Genomic DNA, 14,608 nt, shown 5'->3' with positions numbered 1-14,608 from the left:
GAGGCGGTGTTTGTTGAGCGAATGACTGACCTCAGCGAGCCGGGCGGGGCGGGGCGTCCAGGAGCCGACCGCGCGGGGCGGGCCCAGCCGAGGGGACCGCCCCGGAAGGCGGGGGTGGAGGCGGAGTGGCTGCTGTCCGCCCCGGCCCGCGCGCGGCGGGCACACACGGCCGCGGCCGCCGGACCCGCACCATGGTTTCCGGCCCGCTGCGTCCGCTGCCGCGGCTCCTCGCGCTGGGGCTCGGGCTGGCCCTGCTGGGCGCCGTGGCCGGGGAGCGAGTGCCAGGTACGCCGGGCGCGGGGCCCGGGCTGCGCGGGAGGCCGGGGGGAGCCTCCCGCCGGGGATCGCGGAGCCGGCACTGGGGACCCAGAGAACGGGGCCGATCTGGGCGGTACTAGGCGGACGTGGGGATCCCGGTCAGGTGGTCTCCGGACACCGGGCTTCTGGCCAGGAGAGGTTCATCCCGCTCCGAACTTCATCCTCAGGCCAGGCCTCAGTTTCCCCCCCGTTCAACTGGGGGGTGGGGGGGCGGTGAGGTGGGGTGGGGTGCTTCTGTCCTAAAAAGTCCAGACTCAGAAGTGGAGGGAGAAAGAAAGTTTGAGGGCGGGTTGTCTGGTTCGGTGGGAAGGCACGCCCCCAGCCTGTTCAATACGTGTTCTGTCTAGCCCCAGTGACCGAAGAGTCGGGGTGGGGGGGGGGGGGTGGTGGTGCCGAGGGCACGGGGGTCTGTACCCCCTATACCATGTGGGGTACCTCCTTCCATCCGGTGACTTCAGTGCCCAGCTATGTGGGGGGAGGGACCGGGGTTCGGCCCCGTGCCCAGGAGTGAGTCACCCGCCGGCTGCGGGGGGGTTGTGTGGGGGGACCTGACCCCCCCCCACAAGCGTCCCGCGCTATGCCCCCCTTTCCCCCGCGCTGCCGAGTCCCGGTCGGGTCGTGCGGTCACCTGTGAGGAATGCGAGGGGAGGGCGCCGGTGACTCACGTTATTCGAGCCGACAGACCCTGACCTCAGCCCCCAGAATAGCCGTGCCCCGCCCCAGCCTGACCCGCGGCCCCCTCCCCAGGCACCACCCCCTGCTCTCGCGGCAGCTCCTGGAGCGCGGACCTCGACAAGTGCATGGACTGCGCGTCGTGCCCGGCGCGACCGCACAGCGACTTCTGCCTGGGCTGTGAGTGGGGGGCGGGGCCCGGAGGCGAGCGGACCCCAGACTGGGAGAGAGGATTGCCCGGGCGGAGAGGGGTGCACTGCTTCAGATCTGAGGAATTAATCGGGAAGGGGGGGTGGGTGGGAGGTGGGTGGGAAAATGGTGGGTTCAGGGCAGGAGCCAAGGTGGGGTAAAGGCTTGGGGCTCGGACCTAGGGGGCGGGGCTAGTACCGAGAGGGGCGAGGTCTGACTTGGAGTTCCGCCCCCAGGCGCTGCTTCCCCTCCAGCCTCCTTCCCACTACTGTGGCCCATCTTGGGGGGCGCTCTGAGCCTAGCCCTCGTGCTGGGACTGCTTTCTGGCTTCTTGGTCTGGAGACGGTGCCGCAGGAGAGAGAAGTTTACTAGTAAGTGTGCCAGGCCCGCCCGCACACTCCCCATCACTCCTCGACGTCTCCCCTGCCCTTGACCACCCCTCTTCTTATTTTGCAGCCCCCATTGAGGAGACCGGCGGGGAGGGCTGTCCTGGCGTGGCACTGATCCAGTGACAGTGAGAGCCCCTGCCAAGCAGGAGGCCCCACCCACTCATCATTCATCCATCCATCCATCCATCCATGCATCCATTCATTCATTCATTCTGGAGCCAGCCCCTCACCCGACACACAGCCAGAGCCAGACTCTTCCAACCGCAGGGGTGTGGAGGGATGGGGCACTGGTGAATCACCTCCCCGAGGCCTGGGCCCAGGCTTCCGAGGAGGCTTCCAAGGTGTCTGACTGCCCTGGCTCTGGCTCCAGGACAGGAAAGGAGACCCATGCTGGGTCACACCAGACAGCTGACACTGAGGAACCGCAGCATTTGCACAAAGGGTCCCTCCCTCCACCCCCAGGGCCTGAGGGCCAGGCTGACCCGAGGGCCAGACACCACGAGGCCCCACCAACTTAGATGTACTGAAATTCCACCACAGGGTCTCTGCCTGGGGGGTCAGGGACCTGTTGCTAACACTAGGGGGCTGGCCCTCTAGGGGGGCTGGCCCTAAGACACTGTCCCCCCCACCCCCAAAGAGGGGGGGAGTATTTATTTTGGGGAGAGCGTTTGGAGGGGAGGGAGAATTTATTAATAAAAGAATCTATAACTTTAAATGGTTTGGAGAGTGGCACGATCCCCAGCCCGACTTCCCAGAGCTGGAGGGAGGAGTGAGTCAGCCGCGGGGGCGGGGGTGAGGCTCTGACTCACACATTCTCAATGCCTGAGCCCAGCCTGCCAGGACCTGGCCTGGCCCTGACCGTTTTCCAGGGAAGATTTTTGAGAAACCCTAAGCATCCAGCACCCCAGTCTTCCCACCTTCCTTCCCGAAGGCCCCAGGGTTCCAGACTGACGCCTTCAGTTGCTCAGCAATCTTTATTTGGTTCTCCGGAGGGGAATGCCTCCCTTCCCATGCTCCTGTTCCTCCTGCCCCTCCTGGCCCAGGGCTCCGTGGGGTTCAGTGTCCTCCTCTGTTGGGGGTAGGTCCTGTGGCCCAGAAGCCTGGTCCGGAGAATAAGCAGGACAGCTGGTGCCTTAGTGGGGATGCTGGTCTTCTCGGTTTTGGGAAGACGGAAGATAGGCAGGGATCTTCCCACCAGCACTCAGAGCTCCATTATCTCTCCAGCTTGGGTCACAGGGTAGTGGGAGGTGGGGGCGTCCCCTAGCCTCAGCAGCCGGAGTGCCTCGGGGATCAGGTTCCCAGGGTAGCGCCAGAGAAGCAGCTCAGAGCAAGGGCTCCTGGAAAAGGAAATAGCAGCATGGGGCTGAGGCTGGTCTGGAAGAGCCACCTCCCACCGGGTCCAGGTCCCCAGGAGCTCGTGGGCTGCCAGCACCTTCCAAGGAGCCAAGATGGGAAACAACAGAGGTTGGCTAGAAGCTAAAAATAGCAGGATGAGGCAGGGCCTAGAGACTGGCTCCAAAGATCGGGTGTGATCCTCCAGAAGGCCCAGACGGTGGATGGTGCCTACCTTAGTGGGGGCAGAGATGGGAAAGCCATGCGGGGGCTGCAGTAAGGGTGGTCATTGTGTAGGCTGAGTCGAGAGAAGTGGGTGGCCATGTTCTCTTCAGAAAGGAACTGTTTGCGCAGGGGCTCCCTGGGGGGAGACGGGGAGACAGGCAGGCTAGGATATTCACACGAGCAGCAGTCTGATGGGGACCTAAGGTGACAGAGGTCTTGTTGGGAGTCCCTCCCTGTCCCCAAACTCACTGCTCCTCCTCCAGGCGCCGCTTGGTGCTCATGGGCACAGCTCCTTGGAGAGGGGAGCTGGGAAGAAAAGAAAACCAGGTGCACCCCACCCTCTTCGCCCCATCCCCAGGATCTGCTCTCCTGTGCCTGCGGTGTAAGCCAGGAGCCCCCAGCCCACCTCTGTCTCAGCTGACACCTAAGTCACCCCCCTCTCCCAGGCCATCCAGCAGCCTGCTTCAGACCTCTCAGCCCAGTCTCAGCCTATGCCCAAGCCCTGACGACTCGCCCCACCGCTGGTCATCCTGCAGACCAGTCCAGAGACTCCAGCCAAAGGTCCTGAGCCCCTGGGCCTAGCCCACCCAGTGCCCCTACACACACCTCAAGTCCTGGCCTCGGGGCGTCCCCGACGCGGCCCGTGGGTCGCGCTGGGCCCGACCTGGGGGGCCTCGCTCCAGGGGCTGCTGTAGGATCATTTGGGTTCGGGGTCCTGCGGGCAGAGGGTGGGATCCGGGCGACAGGGCGGAGCCTCAGAGGGCGTGGTCCAGCACGGGGGGCGTGGCTTTAGGCGCGCGCAGCGGCGAGGTTCTACGCAGGCGCGGAGGACGAGCGACGCGCGGCTGGAAGGCGGGTCTGCTCCGCGGGGTGGGGGAGGGGAGCTGGCGTAGCGGAGCTGCGGTGGTCGCCACTTAGTGTTGGCGATCTTCGCGGCGGTCTCTGGGCTCCTGGGGCTCGGGGTAACACGCGGCGGCCGCCCTCGCGCCGGTCCGACGAACCGTGTTGAGGCTGTGCGGCTCCGCGAGGGGGAACCGCTCGCGGGCACGTCCAGACTCGTGAAGCTGCGTCGCGCGGAGAACTCTGGCATTTGTAGTTCTCGCGATGGAGCGAGCTGTGCCACACGCAGTACCTCTGGGTCAGGTGAGGCGGGCGTGATGCGCGGTGCCTTCTGGGGTTTGTAGTCCATGCCCGGCTCGGAAGGGGCAGGCAAGGAGTCGTGCTCTCAGCCCTGTTTTGCGCGGGACTCGGACTCAGACCCGCGGGCGGGAAGGTAACCGGGCAACACTTTAGGCGCCTAACATGAAAGTTCTGATGGTGGTGGGGGGGGGGGGGGCGCCTGGGTGGTGTAGTCGGTTAAACATCCCACTTCAGCTCAGGTCATGATCTCACGGTTGGTGAGTTCGAGCCCCTCTTGGGGCTCGGCGCTGATAGCTCAGAGCCTGAAGCCTGCTGCGGATTCTGTGTCTCCCTCTGTGCCCTTCCCCTGCTCTCATTCTGTCTGTCTCTCTCTTTCAAAAATAAACAAACATTAAAAAAAAAAAAAAAAGCCAGAGAGTAGGGATCAGAAGTCTGTATGTTTTTCTGTCTTGGGACAATGGAGCCACTTTGTAAGCGCTTTTAATGAGGCAGCGCTATGCGAAGTTATAGATACGGTAGCTCAGACAGTTGTGACAAAGTGTCCTTGAGCTCCATTTGACAGTTGAGGAACCTTGGAAGCCAAGCTGGGTGCTTGCTCAAGGTACTGGTAGACGTCCCACCTCAGCTGCCCACTTCGTCACCCTGTTGAAGCAACCCCTGGGACCCACTTGGTGGGTTGCCTCAAAGGAGGCCTCAGATCCCTGGGCAGTGGGGGGCCGGACAGGCGGCAGGGGCAGCAGGAAGGAGTTGGAGTCCCCGGCCCAGATGTCCCAGGCAGCCTTCATGCAGCCTCTCTCCACAGATCGAAGTGTTTCAGGCCCTGCAGCGGCTGCACATGACCATTTTCTCCCAGAGTGTCTCACCCTGCGGCAAGTTCCTGGCAGCTGGCAACAATTACGGGCAGATAGCCGTCTTCAGGTACTCACCCCTGCTTCCCCCGCCCAGTAGCTCTAGCGCTCGTTCCCCCCTGAGACTGGTGCCCCTGCTTCTGACTCTCAGGCCCCCCTTCCCCTCTCCCTTCAGTCTGTCTGCCGCTTTGAGCTCCGAGGCCAAAGAGGAAAGTAAGAAGCCCGTGGTGACATTCCAAGGTGGGTGCAGCCATTGAGTGTGGCTTAGGGAACCCCCCGGAATGGAGGAGGGAAACAGGACAGCGTCACTCAAGTTCTGCATTTCCATCTAGCCCATGACGGGCCCGTCTACTGCATGGTCTCCACGGATCGACATCTGCTCAGTGCCGGGGATGGGGAGGTGAAAGCCTGGCTCTGGGCAGAGATCCTCAAGAAGGTAAGGAGCGTGGAGCTGGGGAAAGGCTGGGTTGCCCAGGCCCGGAGAGCCTTTGACATACGGTGTTTCCCTCCATGAAGGGCTGTAAGGAGCTCTGGCGACGTCAGCCCCCGTACAGGTGAGCTAGGGCTACGTGGGCAGAAGGCACTTGGGGGTGAAGGTACTGGCTCACCAGAGCTGACCTCGCTTTCTCTCTTGCAGGACCAGCCTAGAAGTGCCTGAGATCAATGCTTTGCTTCTGGTCCCCAAGGTCTGAGCCCTTTGTGACTGGAGCTCTACCCCACGCTGTTCGTGGCCCAGACTTTAAGCCTTTTCCCTCTCCCTGTCCCGAGTCTACGTTGAACTTGCAATTCCACCCTGCCTTCTTCCGCAGGAGAATTCTCTCATTCTGGCAGGGGGAGACTGTCAGCTGCACACCATGGACCTTGAGACCGGGACCTTCACAGTGAGCGGGGCCCTGGAGCTGGGGTGGTCAGGGCTGGGTGCCAGCAGGGGCAGCCTTCCTGGATCTCCTGACGCTGGCCCTCTTCATGCAGCGGGCCCTCCGGGGCCACACAGACTATATCCACTGCCTGGCGCTGCGGGAGCGGAGCCCCGAGGTCCTGTCGGGCGGTGAAGATGGAACCGTGCGACTTTGGGGTGAGTGTCAGGTTGGAGGGCAAGGTGGCGGTGAGGGAGGTGGGGGAGGGCAGGGTGTTTCTCAGAGTCCTCCCCCACCCCCCACCCCCCACAGACCTGCGCTCAGCCCAGGAAGTCCAGACCATCGAGGTTTATAAGCACGAGGTGAGGCGCGCCCCATGCCCTGTCCTCCCCTCCGCTTCCTGGGCATCCCACGTGTCTTCATCTCCTTCTCCCTCCTCCTCCCTCCTAGGAGTGCTCCAGGCCCCACAATGGGCGTTGGATCGGCTGTTTGGCTACTGACTCAGACTGGATGGTGAGCAGGGCAAAGTCCAGAATGGGGTGACAGTTCCGGGCCCTGCCAGCAGAGGGCCTATGGCTCGCGGCGGCTGGGGACACCTCGCCTTTCTGCTCAGGTCTGCGGAGGAGGCCCAGCACTCACCCTCTGGCACCTCCGATCCTCCACACCCACCACCGTTTTCCCCATGCGGGCGCCACAGAAACACGTCACCTTCTACCAGGACCTGGTGAGGCCCTCTGTCTTGCTTCTGCCACCTGTGCCCGGTTCCCCTCTCCGGTCCTGACCCCCGACTCCCCTCTCCGCCCTCCACAGATTCTGTCCGCGGGCCAGGGCCGCTGTGTCAACCAGTGGCAGCTGAGTGGGGAACTCAAGGCCCAGGTGCCTGGCTCCTCCCCGGGGCTGCTCAGCCTCAGTCTCAACCAGCAGCCAGCAGCCCCCGAGTGCAAGGTGGGTCCTGCAGGGGGCTATGCGGGCCCTTGCGGGGGCGGGGGGGGAGGGGGGGGAGAGGCATGTGTGTGGACAGGCCAGTCACCCCCCACCTTGCTTCCAGGTCCTGACAGCCGCAGGTAACAGCTGCCGGGTGGATGTCTTCACCAATCTGGGCTACCGTGCCTTCTCTCTGTCTTTCTGATCTCTGGCAACGCCCCCTGTGTCCCAGGGATCTGGAGTGCTGTTTTTTCTTTTTTTTTTACCAAATAAAATTTCAGGCTATTCTTGCATGCATTTTCATCCCAAGAATAGAGGCCAAGTCAGTGTAATGATTTTTATATATTACTCTGTTTGATCTTGATACATAAATACCCACCCCCATCTCTGCCCTGGAACATGCCAGGCCCAGAGTGTTTAGAAAATATAGACCTGTATAGATACAAGACTCAGCCCTGCCCCACCTGCGCCGCCACCCACCTGGGGCCCCTGGCCCCCAAAGCTGGCCCCTGCTCCCAGTGTGACTTTGCCCAGCCTCCCTGAGTGGGGAGGCTACCAGCCCCGTCTGGAAGACGATCGGGGCCCTGTTGCTACATTGGCCAGAAGAGGAAAGCGAGCCAGCGGGCACGCGCTGCCCCCTGGGCCCGGCCGTCAGGTCCTTCGGAAGAGGCTGCTCAGGAAGCCGCCGGCAGGCCCAGGGCCCAGGCGCAGGGAGAAGCGCGGCGCGGCGCGGCGCGGGCCACATTCGGCGGCGCTCAGCTCTTTCTGGCGTTGCGAGCGCAGCTGCTGGCCGATCACCACCTGCATGTCGTCCTGCGGGTAGGGAGGCCGGGTGGGAGGAGCCCGTCAGCGAGCCGGCCCCGCCCCGGGCCCCGCCCCCCACGCCCCGCCCCTCACCTGCCAGGCCTCCAGCTCTTGCGTCAGCGCCACCTTCTGGCGGATAGTGCGAAACAGCTCCCGGGAGAGCGAGTCCCGCTCCAGAGAGACGCGGCTGAGCTCTAGGGACAGTTCCAGGGCCCTGCAGGCAAGAGAGGCAGTGAGCGGACCCGAGGGTACTGGGGCCTCAGCGAGCAGGGGTGGTGGGGCGCTGCTGGACCCGGACTGGGGTGGGGCCGCGAACACAGAAAACAAAGTCGGAGGGCCCCCGGTGGGTGTAGGAATAATTCTATCACGCGTGGGGGTATCGAAGGCCCAGGGTGCCCTGTAGCCCCACTGGGGCTGTGGTGGATGGTGGCAGAGGCTCACTTGTTCACGGCTTCATCTCGATCCGAGAGGGCGCCCCTAAGGGCCTCCTCGGGGTCCTCGTGTGCCCGCAACTCCTTCTGCCTTTGCAGCTCCTCCCGAAGGGATTGCAACTCGGCCCGCTGCAGCGCCATCTGGGGGCAGGGAAAGGTGAAGAGAGACAGGTAGGCCCCTGACCTCCCAGGTCCCTCTCTTCAGCAGCCAGGGGTTCAGGTCTCTGCGCCCTCCCCTGCCTGCTCCACAAACACTCCAGGCAGCGGTGGGCCGTGCTGGAGATGAATCTTCTGAGCCCCCAGGCTGGTGCGGGATGGGGCGGAGCGGGGCCGGTTGGGTGGTGTAAGCCCGCAGGAAGGATGCTGAGAGAAGCGCTGGGAGGTGGGACTAAGCGGGGGATGCGGTCCAAGAAGTCTTCCTGGAGGGGGTGGCTTACAGGCTGGCTCTTGAAGCCTGAGTGCAAGTTTGTTGGGATGCAGATCAATCCAGGTAGAGGGGGATTCGTGGGTAAAGGCCCAGAGGTGTAGATGGGCAACGGAAGGTGGCTTTGGGAGGGACTCTATATCTAGCACCATGCTCCCTCCGCCCCCCAACACACCTCATCCTGCAACCGGGCCATTTCGGCCTCTTTCTCCTCTAGTATCTCCCCTGGGCTCAGGGATGCTCGCTTCTTGGGAGGCTCCAAGCTCTCCTCCTGGGGCGAAGACTGGTGGCTGAGCGCCTCTTGGATCTCAGGGCACAGGGTGTCCTGTTTGCCAAAGGAATCGGTCGGTGAGGTGTCAGACCTCCTGGAAAAAGGAGGAGGGGCAGAGTCTGCATGGAGCGTGGGGGCTAGCCGACCGCGCGCTCACCCGGGCGTCTCGGTGTCCGTCTGCCTTCCGGTCCTGGTCGCTGTCGAGGCTATGGGCAAGTTCCGACTGCAGCGAGGCTCCCGACACGTCGGCGTCCTGCAGACGCGACTCCTCCTCCAGCTCGGACACGCGCCTCTGCAGCCTCCGCAGCGCGCTCAGTGCCTCCCCGGCCTCGGAGCGCGCGCGTTCCAGCTGAGCAGGGACAGAAAGAAGGCGGTCACCGAGGCGCGCCCGGAGCCCTCTTCCCGCAGCCGGCCCACAGGGGGCGCCGGTGCGCCACCGAAAGCCAGGCAGCCCCGCGCGTCGGCGCGCTCCAGCTGCTGGATCCGGATCCCACGCCCGGATCGCCGGGCGGCCTTGGGCCGCTCAGTTCCCCTCGGCAGGTACCAATTTCCTCGTCTATAAAGCAGGGCGGGGACGGGCGCCCCGGCTTTAAAGTTTCTCATCACCCTCCCTCCAGCCCCACCTCATCAGGTCACCTCGTAGAGCCCCGCCCCCTCCCCCGACCGGTCTATCTTCTAACTCGTCAGCGCCGTCAACCAGCAAAGTTTATTGATCTTTCTCAGCCGCTGCGGTGCTGAGCGCCTCACCCTCAGGGCGGCTCTCTACCATAACCATCCCATCTTACAGACAAGCAAACTGAGGCTGGGCGTCCCACAGTAGGAAAAAGGGACCTGGGGCTAAGAGCCTACATTTTTGGACCACAAAGTGTAAACTCCTGAGATCCCAAATAGCAGGCCACGCTGCCTGTTTTCATTTCCTTTCATCCCTCTCCACTGCCCCAGACCCAGGCCGAGTGAGTCCCCATCATCTCTGGCCTCAGTCCCTGCCCTGGCCTCCCAGCTGCCAGGCTCTCCTGCCTTCTAAAAGCGTACCACCCCTGCTCAATACTCTTCCAAGGCTCCCACTTGCCTAGTCTAACGCCCACGCAGTCACGGCCCAGCTTCTGGAGCTCCCGCGGATCCAGCTCTGGGCTCATCTCCCGGGAAGCCCCGGGCGGTGGCCAGTGCCCCAGCAGGATGGACCCACCCACCCCAGCCCCACTGGTCACCTCCAGGCTATGCTCCCGCCTCTCACGCCGCAGTATCAGCAGCTCCTCGTGGGTTGCCTGTAGCCTGCCCTGGCCCTTGTCCACCTCCTCACGCAGGCCTCGGATCTGGGCCTCCAGGTCCTGCCGGCGGCTCTGCAGCATCTGGTTCTGGGGGAAGACCTCAGCGCTGGAGGGGAGGTGCCCGGCCAGCCCCAGGGAGCCCCCAGCCCCAGCTGGCACTCACCTCCCCCTGCAGACTCTCTAGCCGCGTCCTCAGCTCTGCTCCCGCCAGGACCTGAGACTGGCACTGCCCCCGAAGGCCATCCAGTTCTCTCTGAAGCTCCTGCTCAGTCTGGGAGGCCTGGGGGCAGAAGGGGGGGGCTCAGCTGGCCCAGGCCTTAGCCCCAAGCCCAGCGCCCCTCCCCCACCCTCCCCCACCTGGGTCCGTGGGCCGGGGGTCCTCCCACCTGGGCCAGCTGCTGGCTCAGCCGGAGGTTCTGCTCCCCAAGTTCGCGGAGGGCCCGCGCGCGCTCGCGCCCGCTGTCCTGCTGCTCTGAGCGCTGCTCCCCCAGCTGGGCCCGCAGGGCCTCCACGTCCCCCTCCAGCTCCACCGCCCTGGCTTCCCATTCGGCTCCCCGGGCTGCCAGGCCCCGGCGGAGCTCGTGATTCTCCTGCTGCAGCCGCTGTGGGGGCCGGACAGAGAGTCGGGTGAGGCCCGAGTGGACACAGAGCCAGGGGCGCATCGGAGCGGGGCTGAGCTGAGACAGGTATGGAGGCAAGAGGGAGAGGCAGGCAGGGTGACAACCAGAGCCTGGGCGGGGAGGGGAGGTGGAGAGGTTCCCAGGCCAGGCTGGAGGAGCCGAGCCGGGCCGGGCCGGGCCTGGAGTGCAGTGGGGGTCCCCGGTGCCCACTCACCTCTGGCTGCTGCCCGGGCTTCTGGACCCGAGGCCGCAGGCGCCGTTTCTGGCGCCTGAGTCTGGCAGAATTTAAGCCCCGGCCCATGGCCTCGCGAACCAATGTCCCAGGGGCCGTGGAGGTTCGGCCTCTGCTCGGACTCCGCTCAGCCCCTCTCCTCCAGCTCCCTCTAATTAACCCTGGCCGGCCCCGCCTGGGCCCCGTGCCTCTGCGTGCCCTTCCCCAAACCTGTCCAACCAGCAGGGGGACGCTCTTGGCACACCTGGGTGCCCAGCTTGGGGAGGCAGGCAAATTGGGCGGCCGGCCTCTGGTCCCTACTCTCTATAAACTCTCAAAGCAGGAAGGTGATGCTAACCATACAGCTGCTACAATTATTAGCAGGTGTCCTGCCTGCCAGGTCCTGTGCGAGCACGTTCCTGGCGCTTCTCATTTAACCAACTAGAGGCAGAATTGTTAATGTGCTGATTTTGTCCTTGAGGAACCTGGGGCTCAGAGAGGTGAAACGCCTTGCCCAAGGACACCCAGCAAATTAGTGAGGCAGGGATTCCAACCCAGGCAGCCAAGCTCTTAGCCAAATGCCACGGGGGCAACATGGCTCTAGGATCGAGTCCCCAGCTTCGGGGTCCGGTTGTCCTGGCTGGTGCCCGGCTCTGCTGCTGCTTTGTGATCAGACAGGTTCCTTCACCTCCCCAAGTTCCGGTCAAGCAGCCATCCGTCCAATATTTGCTGAGCTCCTCCTGTCGTGGGGTCTGGCTGTCTGCGGGGAGTGAGACCACCCAGTTCCCCACCTCCAGCAGCTGGGGAACCCTGGAGAGGAAGAGTGGGGTAGCCTGGGGGTACAAGTGATGTTTGAACTGAGGCCTAAGGGCCAAGGGGGAAGAGGGCTGCTCCAGGAGCAGCAGGTGCAAAGGCCCCGAGGGAACACGCGCGGGTTACTCAAGAAACCGAAAAGGGGCCCTACGGCAGGAGGGCGGTGCGCCCAGCCAGCTGAGGTCCGGCAGGCCTGCACGTGGGGACTCTCGGGCCCGGGTGAGGACTTTCCGCGTCATCCCAAGTGTGACGGGGAGCTGTCGGGAGATTTGGGGTAAGGACCGAAACGACCCGGTTTGCAACTTGAAGACCCCTCTGGCTACCCCGGAGTGGAGCATGGAGAATGGGCTCCAGGGGGCAAGAGCGGAAGCTGGGGACGCGTGAGGGGGCGGCCGCGGGTCTGGGGCAGAGCGGATGTTGGCCGCGACCAGCTTGGAGGCTGCAGAGACGTCGGGAGGTGGGCGGATTCAGAATCTAGTTGAGAGGAAAGGTCACCAGGGCGTGCACACGCAGGAGGAGAGGGGTCGTGCGCGGCTCACGCTCTGGTCCTGACACGGGAAGCTGGGGTGAAGAGCGCAGGGGTCAAGAGTGCCACTTACGTCGAGATGCCCGTGAGGTGGCCCGGGGAAGAGGGGAGGGGCAGAAGCGCCCCCAGGCCTGTCTCAGGGCACTGGTTGGGGCTTTGTGGATGCCGGGGTCATTGGCGTCCAGGGCGCTCAGTGGGCCCGGTGTGACCCCCCCCCCCCGCAAAATGAGAGAGTGGCTGAGGACAGCCTGGGCAGAGGGAGGAACTGTCCTGCCTCACAGCGTTAGGTGAGAATTGACCAAGACGACGTATGGAAGGTGCTTAGCCCAGAGCCAGGCCCGGAGGGGCTGCCCCTGAGCTGCTGGAGGGGTCGTGCCGTCCCGCTGAGAAGCCGGACCCCAGATTCAGAGACGGCCAGTGGCTCGCCCGGGATCACACAGCCAAGCAGAGGTCTGAACCCAGATCTTGACGTGTTCAGAGCCCACGTCCCTCACCACTGGAGAGCCGGGCCAGGAGCACGGGACTCAGCACTGAACCGCTGTCCCGGAGACAGACCCTTGCCGGGCTTTCCTCCCCCTGCCCGCCTGTCTGCCACCTGCCCACCTGCCTGGAAGCTCCTGCCGTCCACCCCTACCCCCTGCTGCCGGCTCACTTCCTCACGCTCCGAGTGCTGGGCGCTCAGTGTCTCCAGCTGCCGCTGTAGCTCCTCGTTGCGTTCCAGAAGCATCTTGCCGAGCTCCGCGGCCAGCAGCAAGTCCTTCTCCTTCTGCTGCAGCTGCAAAGCCAGGTCCTCGGGCTCCTCGGGCCCCGGGCCCCCTCCCAGGAATGAGTCCCGCCGCTCCAGCACAAAGGGGAAGAAGCCTTCGTCGCCACTGGGGGAGGCGCCCCCCGAGAGCAGCCCCGACGGGAAGCTTGGCCCTTCCGGGGAGCTCATGGTGCCTTCGGCATCTGTGGGCACAGGTCAGTGGGCACAGGTGGCTCAGTGGGCACAGGTGGCTGCAGGATGCTCTACTCTGCAGCCCGATGGCGCCTGCCCCCTGCTGGTCAAGATCTGGCCTCTCAATCCTGCGGCCGGGGCCTCCCTGGGCCATGAAGGGTTAATGATCTGTGTCTTGGCCACCCAGCTCCGTTACTGTCCCCAGGGTAAACTGAGGCAGGGAGCACAAGGAAGTGAACTGCAGACATCCTCTGCCCCCAGGTGGCCGTGCCCGCGTGCTCCGGGACCGCAGGTCACCCGGAGTTACTGCCCCCCTCTTCCCAGACCTTAGCTGTTCTGTCTCCGGGCCCCTCACCCGCAGGGAACCTCCTCCCAGAAACCAAGTTCTCAGAGACTCAGGACTCAAGGCTGAGTTCAGCCCCTTCCCCTCCCAAGAATACAGGGCCCTTGGGAATTTACGTCTCCTGACCACTTTGCCCCAAGAAATCCAGCCTCCTCCTCTTCTAGAAGCCCCAGGTCCTCAGCAGCTTGGGGCTCAGATGCCCTCCCCAGCCCCCAGCCCTCCCACGAGGTAGCCCAGGCCTCGCTTTCCTATCTTCTCGAGATCCACGGTGTCTCGAGTCCCCATGCCCAGACCCGGTGCCCATTCTAGAGTGTTGGCGCGGCTTCCCAGGGCGCGGGGGTCAGGCCGGGGGCAGGGCAAGGTAACAGGTTGTGCCGGCGGACGGAGGCCCTGCCGCTCCAGGTTTCTGTTTACTTCCCGGCCCGCCCCTGGGGATGGGAGCCTGGTGGCGCTCTCCTAGGGCGGCCCAGGGCCGGCGGTTCAGGGCCTCCATGCGAAGGCACACCAGGCTTGCCTGGCACCCTCCCCACCTCCAGCCCTCTGGGGGCCCCACTCCCTACACACACACACACACACACGCACCCCGCCCCTTCCTCTTCTCTCCTCTCCAGGTGTCCAAGCCCAGCCCTACCGCGGGACCCAGTAGTCGCCGTCGTCCCAGCGCAGCGACGACCGGGGACCGGGAGTCTCCGTGACGAGGCCCCTGTGGGCGCGACCCCGCTCTGGAGACCCGGGAGCGTCCCTCTTCCTCCCGCCTCCGCGCATCGAGCTGCTGTCTAGCACGTCGGCCCGGGCGTGTGGTCCCCCCTCCCCGCCCCCGGCTCCTCGACCCCCCGGCCCGAGGCGGCCACCTTCCCCCCCTTGCCGGCGCCCCCCCCACTGCCGACCCCGGGACTCGGCACCCGCCACCCCCGGCGCCCGCTCGTCCTGGCCCTGTCCTGCCCGAAACTCGAAGGGCGCCCGCGTCCGGCGCCCCTACGCTCCTACCCGCCGACTCCGGGCTCCCTCCGAGGTCCCCGCGGTCCCCGATCCCCTCTTCCGGAGGCGGCGCCAGGTGCCAGGCCCG

At 64.7% G+C, this 14,608-nt stretch overlaps 4 protein-coding genes across 7 annotated transcripts; 2 read left to right on the top strand and 2 right to left on the bottom strand.

Moving 5' to 3' along the window:
* Positions 1-106: 106 nt before the first annotated feature.
* Positions 107-2,283, top strand: TNFRSF12A (TNF receptor superfamily member 12A). Its single transcript, XM_060648246.2, has 4 exons — positions 107-285; positions 1,066-1,170; positions 1,416-1,550; positions 1,636-2,283. Exons 1-4 carry the CDS (start codon positions 192-194, stop codon positions 1,689-1,691), a joined length of 390 nt encoding a protein of 129 aa, XP_060504229.1. The 5' UTR covers positions 107-191; the 3' UTR covers positions 1,692-2,283.
* Positions 2,284-2,523: 240 nt separating this feature from the next.
* On the bottom strand, positions 2,524-3,964 carry HCFC1R1 (host cell factor C1 regulator 1). 3 transcript variants are annotated; one of them, XM_060648244.3, is made up of 4 exons: positions 3,732-3,964; positions 3,375-3,431; positions 3,136-3,261; positions 2,524-2,905 (listed from the first exon to the last, which is right to left on the bottom strand). In XM_060648244.3, exons 1-4 carry the CDS (start codon positions 3,824-3,826, stop codon positions 2,770-2,772), a joined length of 414 nt encoding a protein of 137 aa, XP_060504227.1. In that variant the 5' UTR covers positions 3,827-3,964; the 3' UTR covers positions 2,524-2,769. The 3 variants fall into 3 exon arrangements, with proteins under 3 accessions (XP_060504227.1, XP_060504226.1, XP_060504228.1); XM_060648243.3 differs by lacking the exon at positions 3,375-3,431 and having other exon boundaries at positions 3,136-3,324; XM_060648245.3 differs by lacking the exon at positions 3,375-3,431.
* Positions 3,965-4,152: 188 nt separating this feature from the next.
* THOC6 (THO complex subunit 6) lies at positions 4,153-7,187 on the top strand. 2 transcript variants are annotated; one of them, XM_060648238.3, is made up of 13 exons: positions 4,153-4,268; positions 5,068-5,183; positions 5,289-5,353; positions 5,446-5,549; positions 5,630-5,667; positions 5,751-5,799; positions 5,923-5,994; positions 6,086-6,188; positions 6,283-6,332; positions 6,421-6,483; positions 6,584-6,694; positions 6,781-6,915; positions 7,019-7,187. In XM_060648238.3, the coding sequence occupies exons 1-13, from the start codon at positions 4,230-4,232 to the stop codon at positions 7,097-7,099; spliced, it is 1,026 nt and encodes a 341-aa protein (XP_060504221.1). In that variant the 5' UTR covers positions 4,153-4,229; the 3' UTR covers positions 7,100-7,187. The 2 variants fall into 2 exon arrangements, with proteins under 2 accessions (XP_060504221.1, XP_060504222.1); XM_060648239.3 differs by lacking the exon at positions 4,153-4,268 and adding an exon at positions 4,292-4,398.
* A 61-nt stretch (positions 7,188-7,248) lies between these two features.
* BICDL2 (BICD family like cargo adaptor 2) lies at positions 7,249-14,608 on the bottom strand. Its single transcript, XM_078440191.2, has 10 exons — positions 14,530-14,608; positions 12,915-13,210; positions 10,479-10,694; positions 10,256-10,372; positions 10,033-10,179; positions 8,982-9,173; positions 8,729-8,878; positions 8,140-8,270; positions 7,792-7,912; positions 7,249-7,707 (listed from the first exon to the last, which is right to left on the bottom strand). Exons 2-10 carry the CDS (start codon positions 13,194-13,196, stop codon positions 7,546-7,548), a joined length of 1,518 nt encoding a protein of 505 aa, XP_078296317.2. The 5' UTR covers positions 13,197-13,210; positions 14,530-14,608; the 3' UTR covers positions 7,249-7,545.

This window comes from Panthera onca, chromosome E3 (assembly GCF_046562875.1).
Source record: "Panthera onca isolate mPanOnc1 chromosome E3, mPanOnc1 haplotype 2, whole genome shotgun sequence".
Classification (NCBI taxonomy): Eukaryota; Metazoa; Chordata; class Mammalia; order Carnivora; family Felidae; genus Panthera; species Panthera onca.
Note: the sequence above shows the minus strand (reverse complement) of the source record. Positions and strands in the feature narration are given on the sequence as shown.

Coding starts and splice junctions, on each gene's coding strand:
- TNFRSF12A (XM_060648246.2), top strand. CDS start 192: ATGGTTTCCGGCCCGCTGCGTCCGCTGCCGCGGCTCCTCGCGCTGGGG. Junction 286..1,065: donor GGCCGGGGAGCGAGTGCCAG/GTACGCCGGGCG, acceptor CCCCCTCCCCAG/GCACCACCCCCTGCTCTCGC. Junction 1,171..1,415: donor CAGCGACTTCTGCCTGGGCT/GTGAGTGGGGGG, acceptor TTCCGCCCCCAG/GCGCTGCTTCCCCTCCAGCC.
- HCFC1R1 (XM_060648243.3), bottom strand. CDS start 3,826: ATGATCCTACAGCAGCCCCTGGAGCGAGGCCCCCCAGGTCGGGCCCAG. Junction 3,325..3,731: donor CCCCGAGGCCAGGACTTGAG/GTGTGTGTAGGG, acceptor CTGTCACCTTAG/GTCCCCATCAGACTGCTGCT. Junction 2,906..3,135: donor CCATCTCTGCCCCCACTAAG/GTAGGCACCATC, acceptor TTCCTTTTCCAG/GAGCCCTTGCTCTGAGCTGC.
- BICDL2 (XM_078440191.2), bottom strand. CDS start 13,196: ATGAGCTCCCCGGAAGGGCCAAGCTTCCCGTCGGGGCTGCTCTCGGGG. Junction 10,695..12,914: donor AGCACTCGGAGCGTGAGGAA/GTGAGCCGGCAG, acceptor CGGCCCCCACAG/CGGCTGCAGCAGGAGAATCA. Junction 7,708..7,791: donor AAGAGCTGGAGGCCTGGCAG/GTGAGGGGCGGG, acceptor CCCTACCCGCAG/GACGACATGCAGGTGGTGAT.
- THOC6 (XM_060648238.3), top strand. CDS start 4,230: ATGGAGCGAGCTGTGCCACACGCAGTACCTCTGGGTCAG. Junction 5,354..5,445: donor GCCCGTGGTGACATTCCAAG/GTGGGTGCAGCC, acceptor ATTTCCATCTAG/CCCATGACGGGCCCGTCTAC. Junction 5,550..5,629: donor GGGCAGAGATCCTCAAGAAG/GTAAGGAGCGTG, acceptor CCCTCCATGAAG/GGCTGTAAGGAGCTCTGGCG.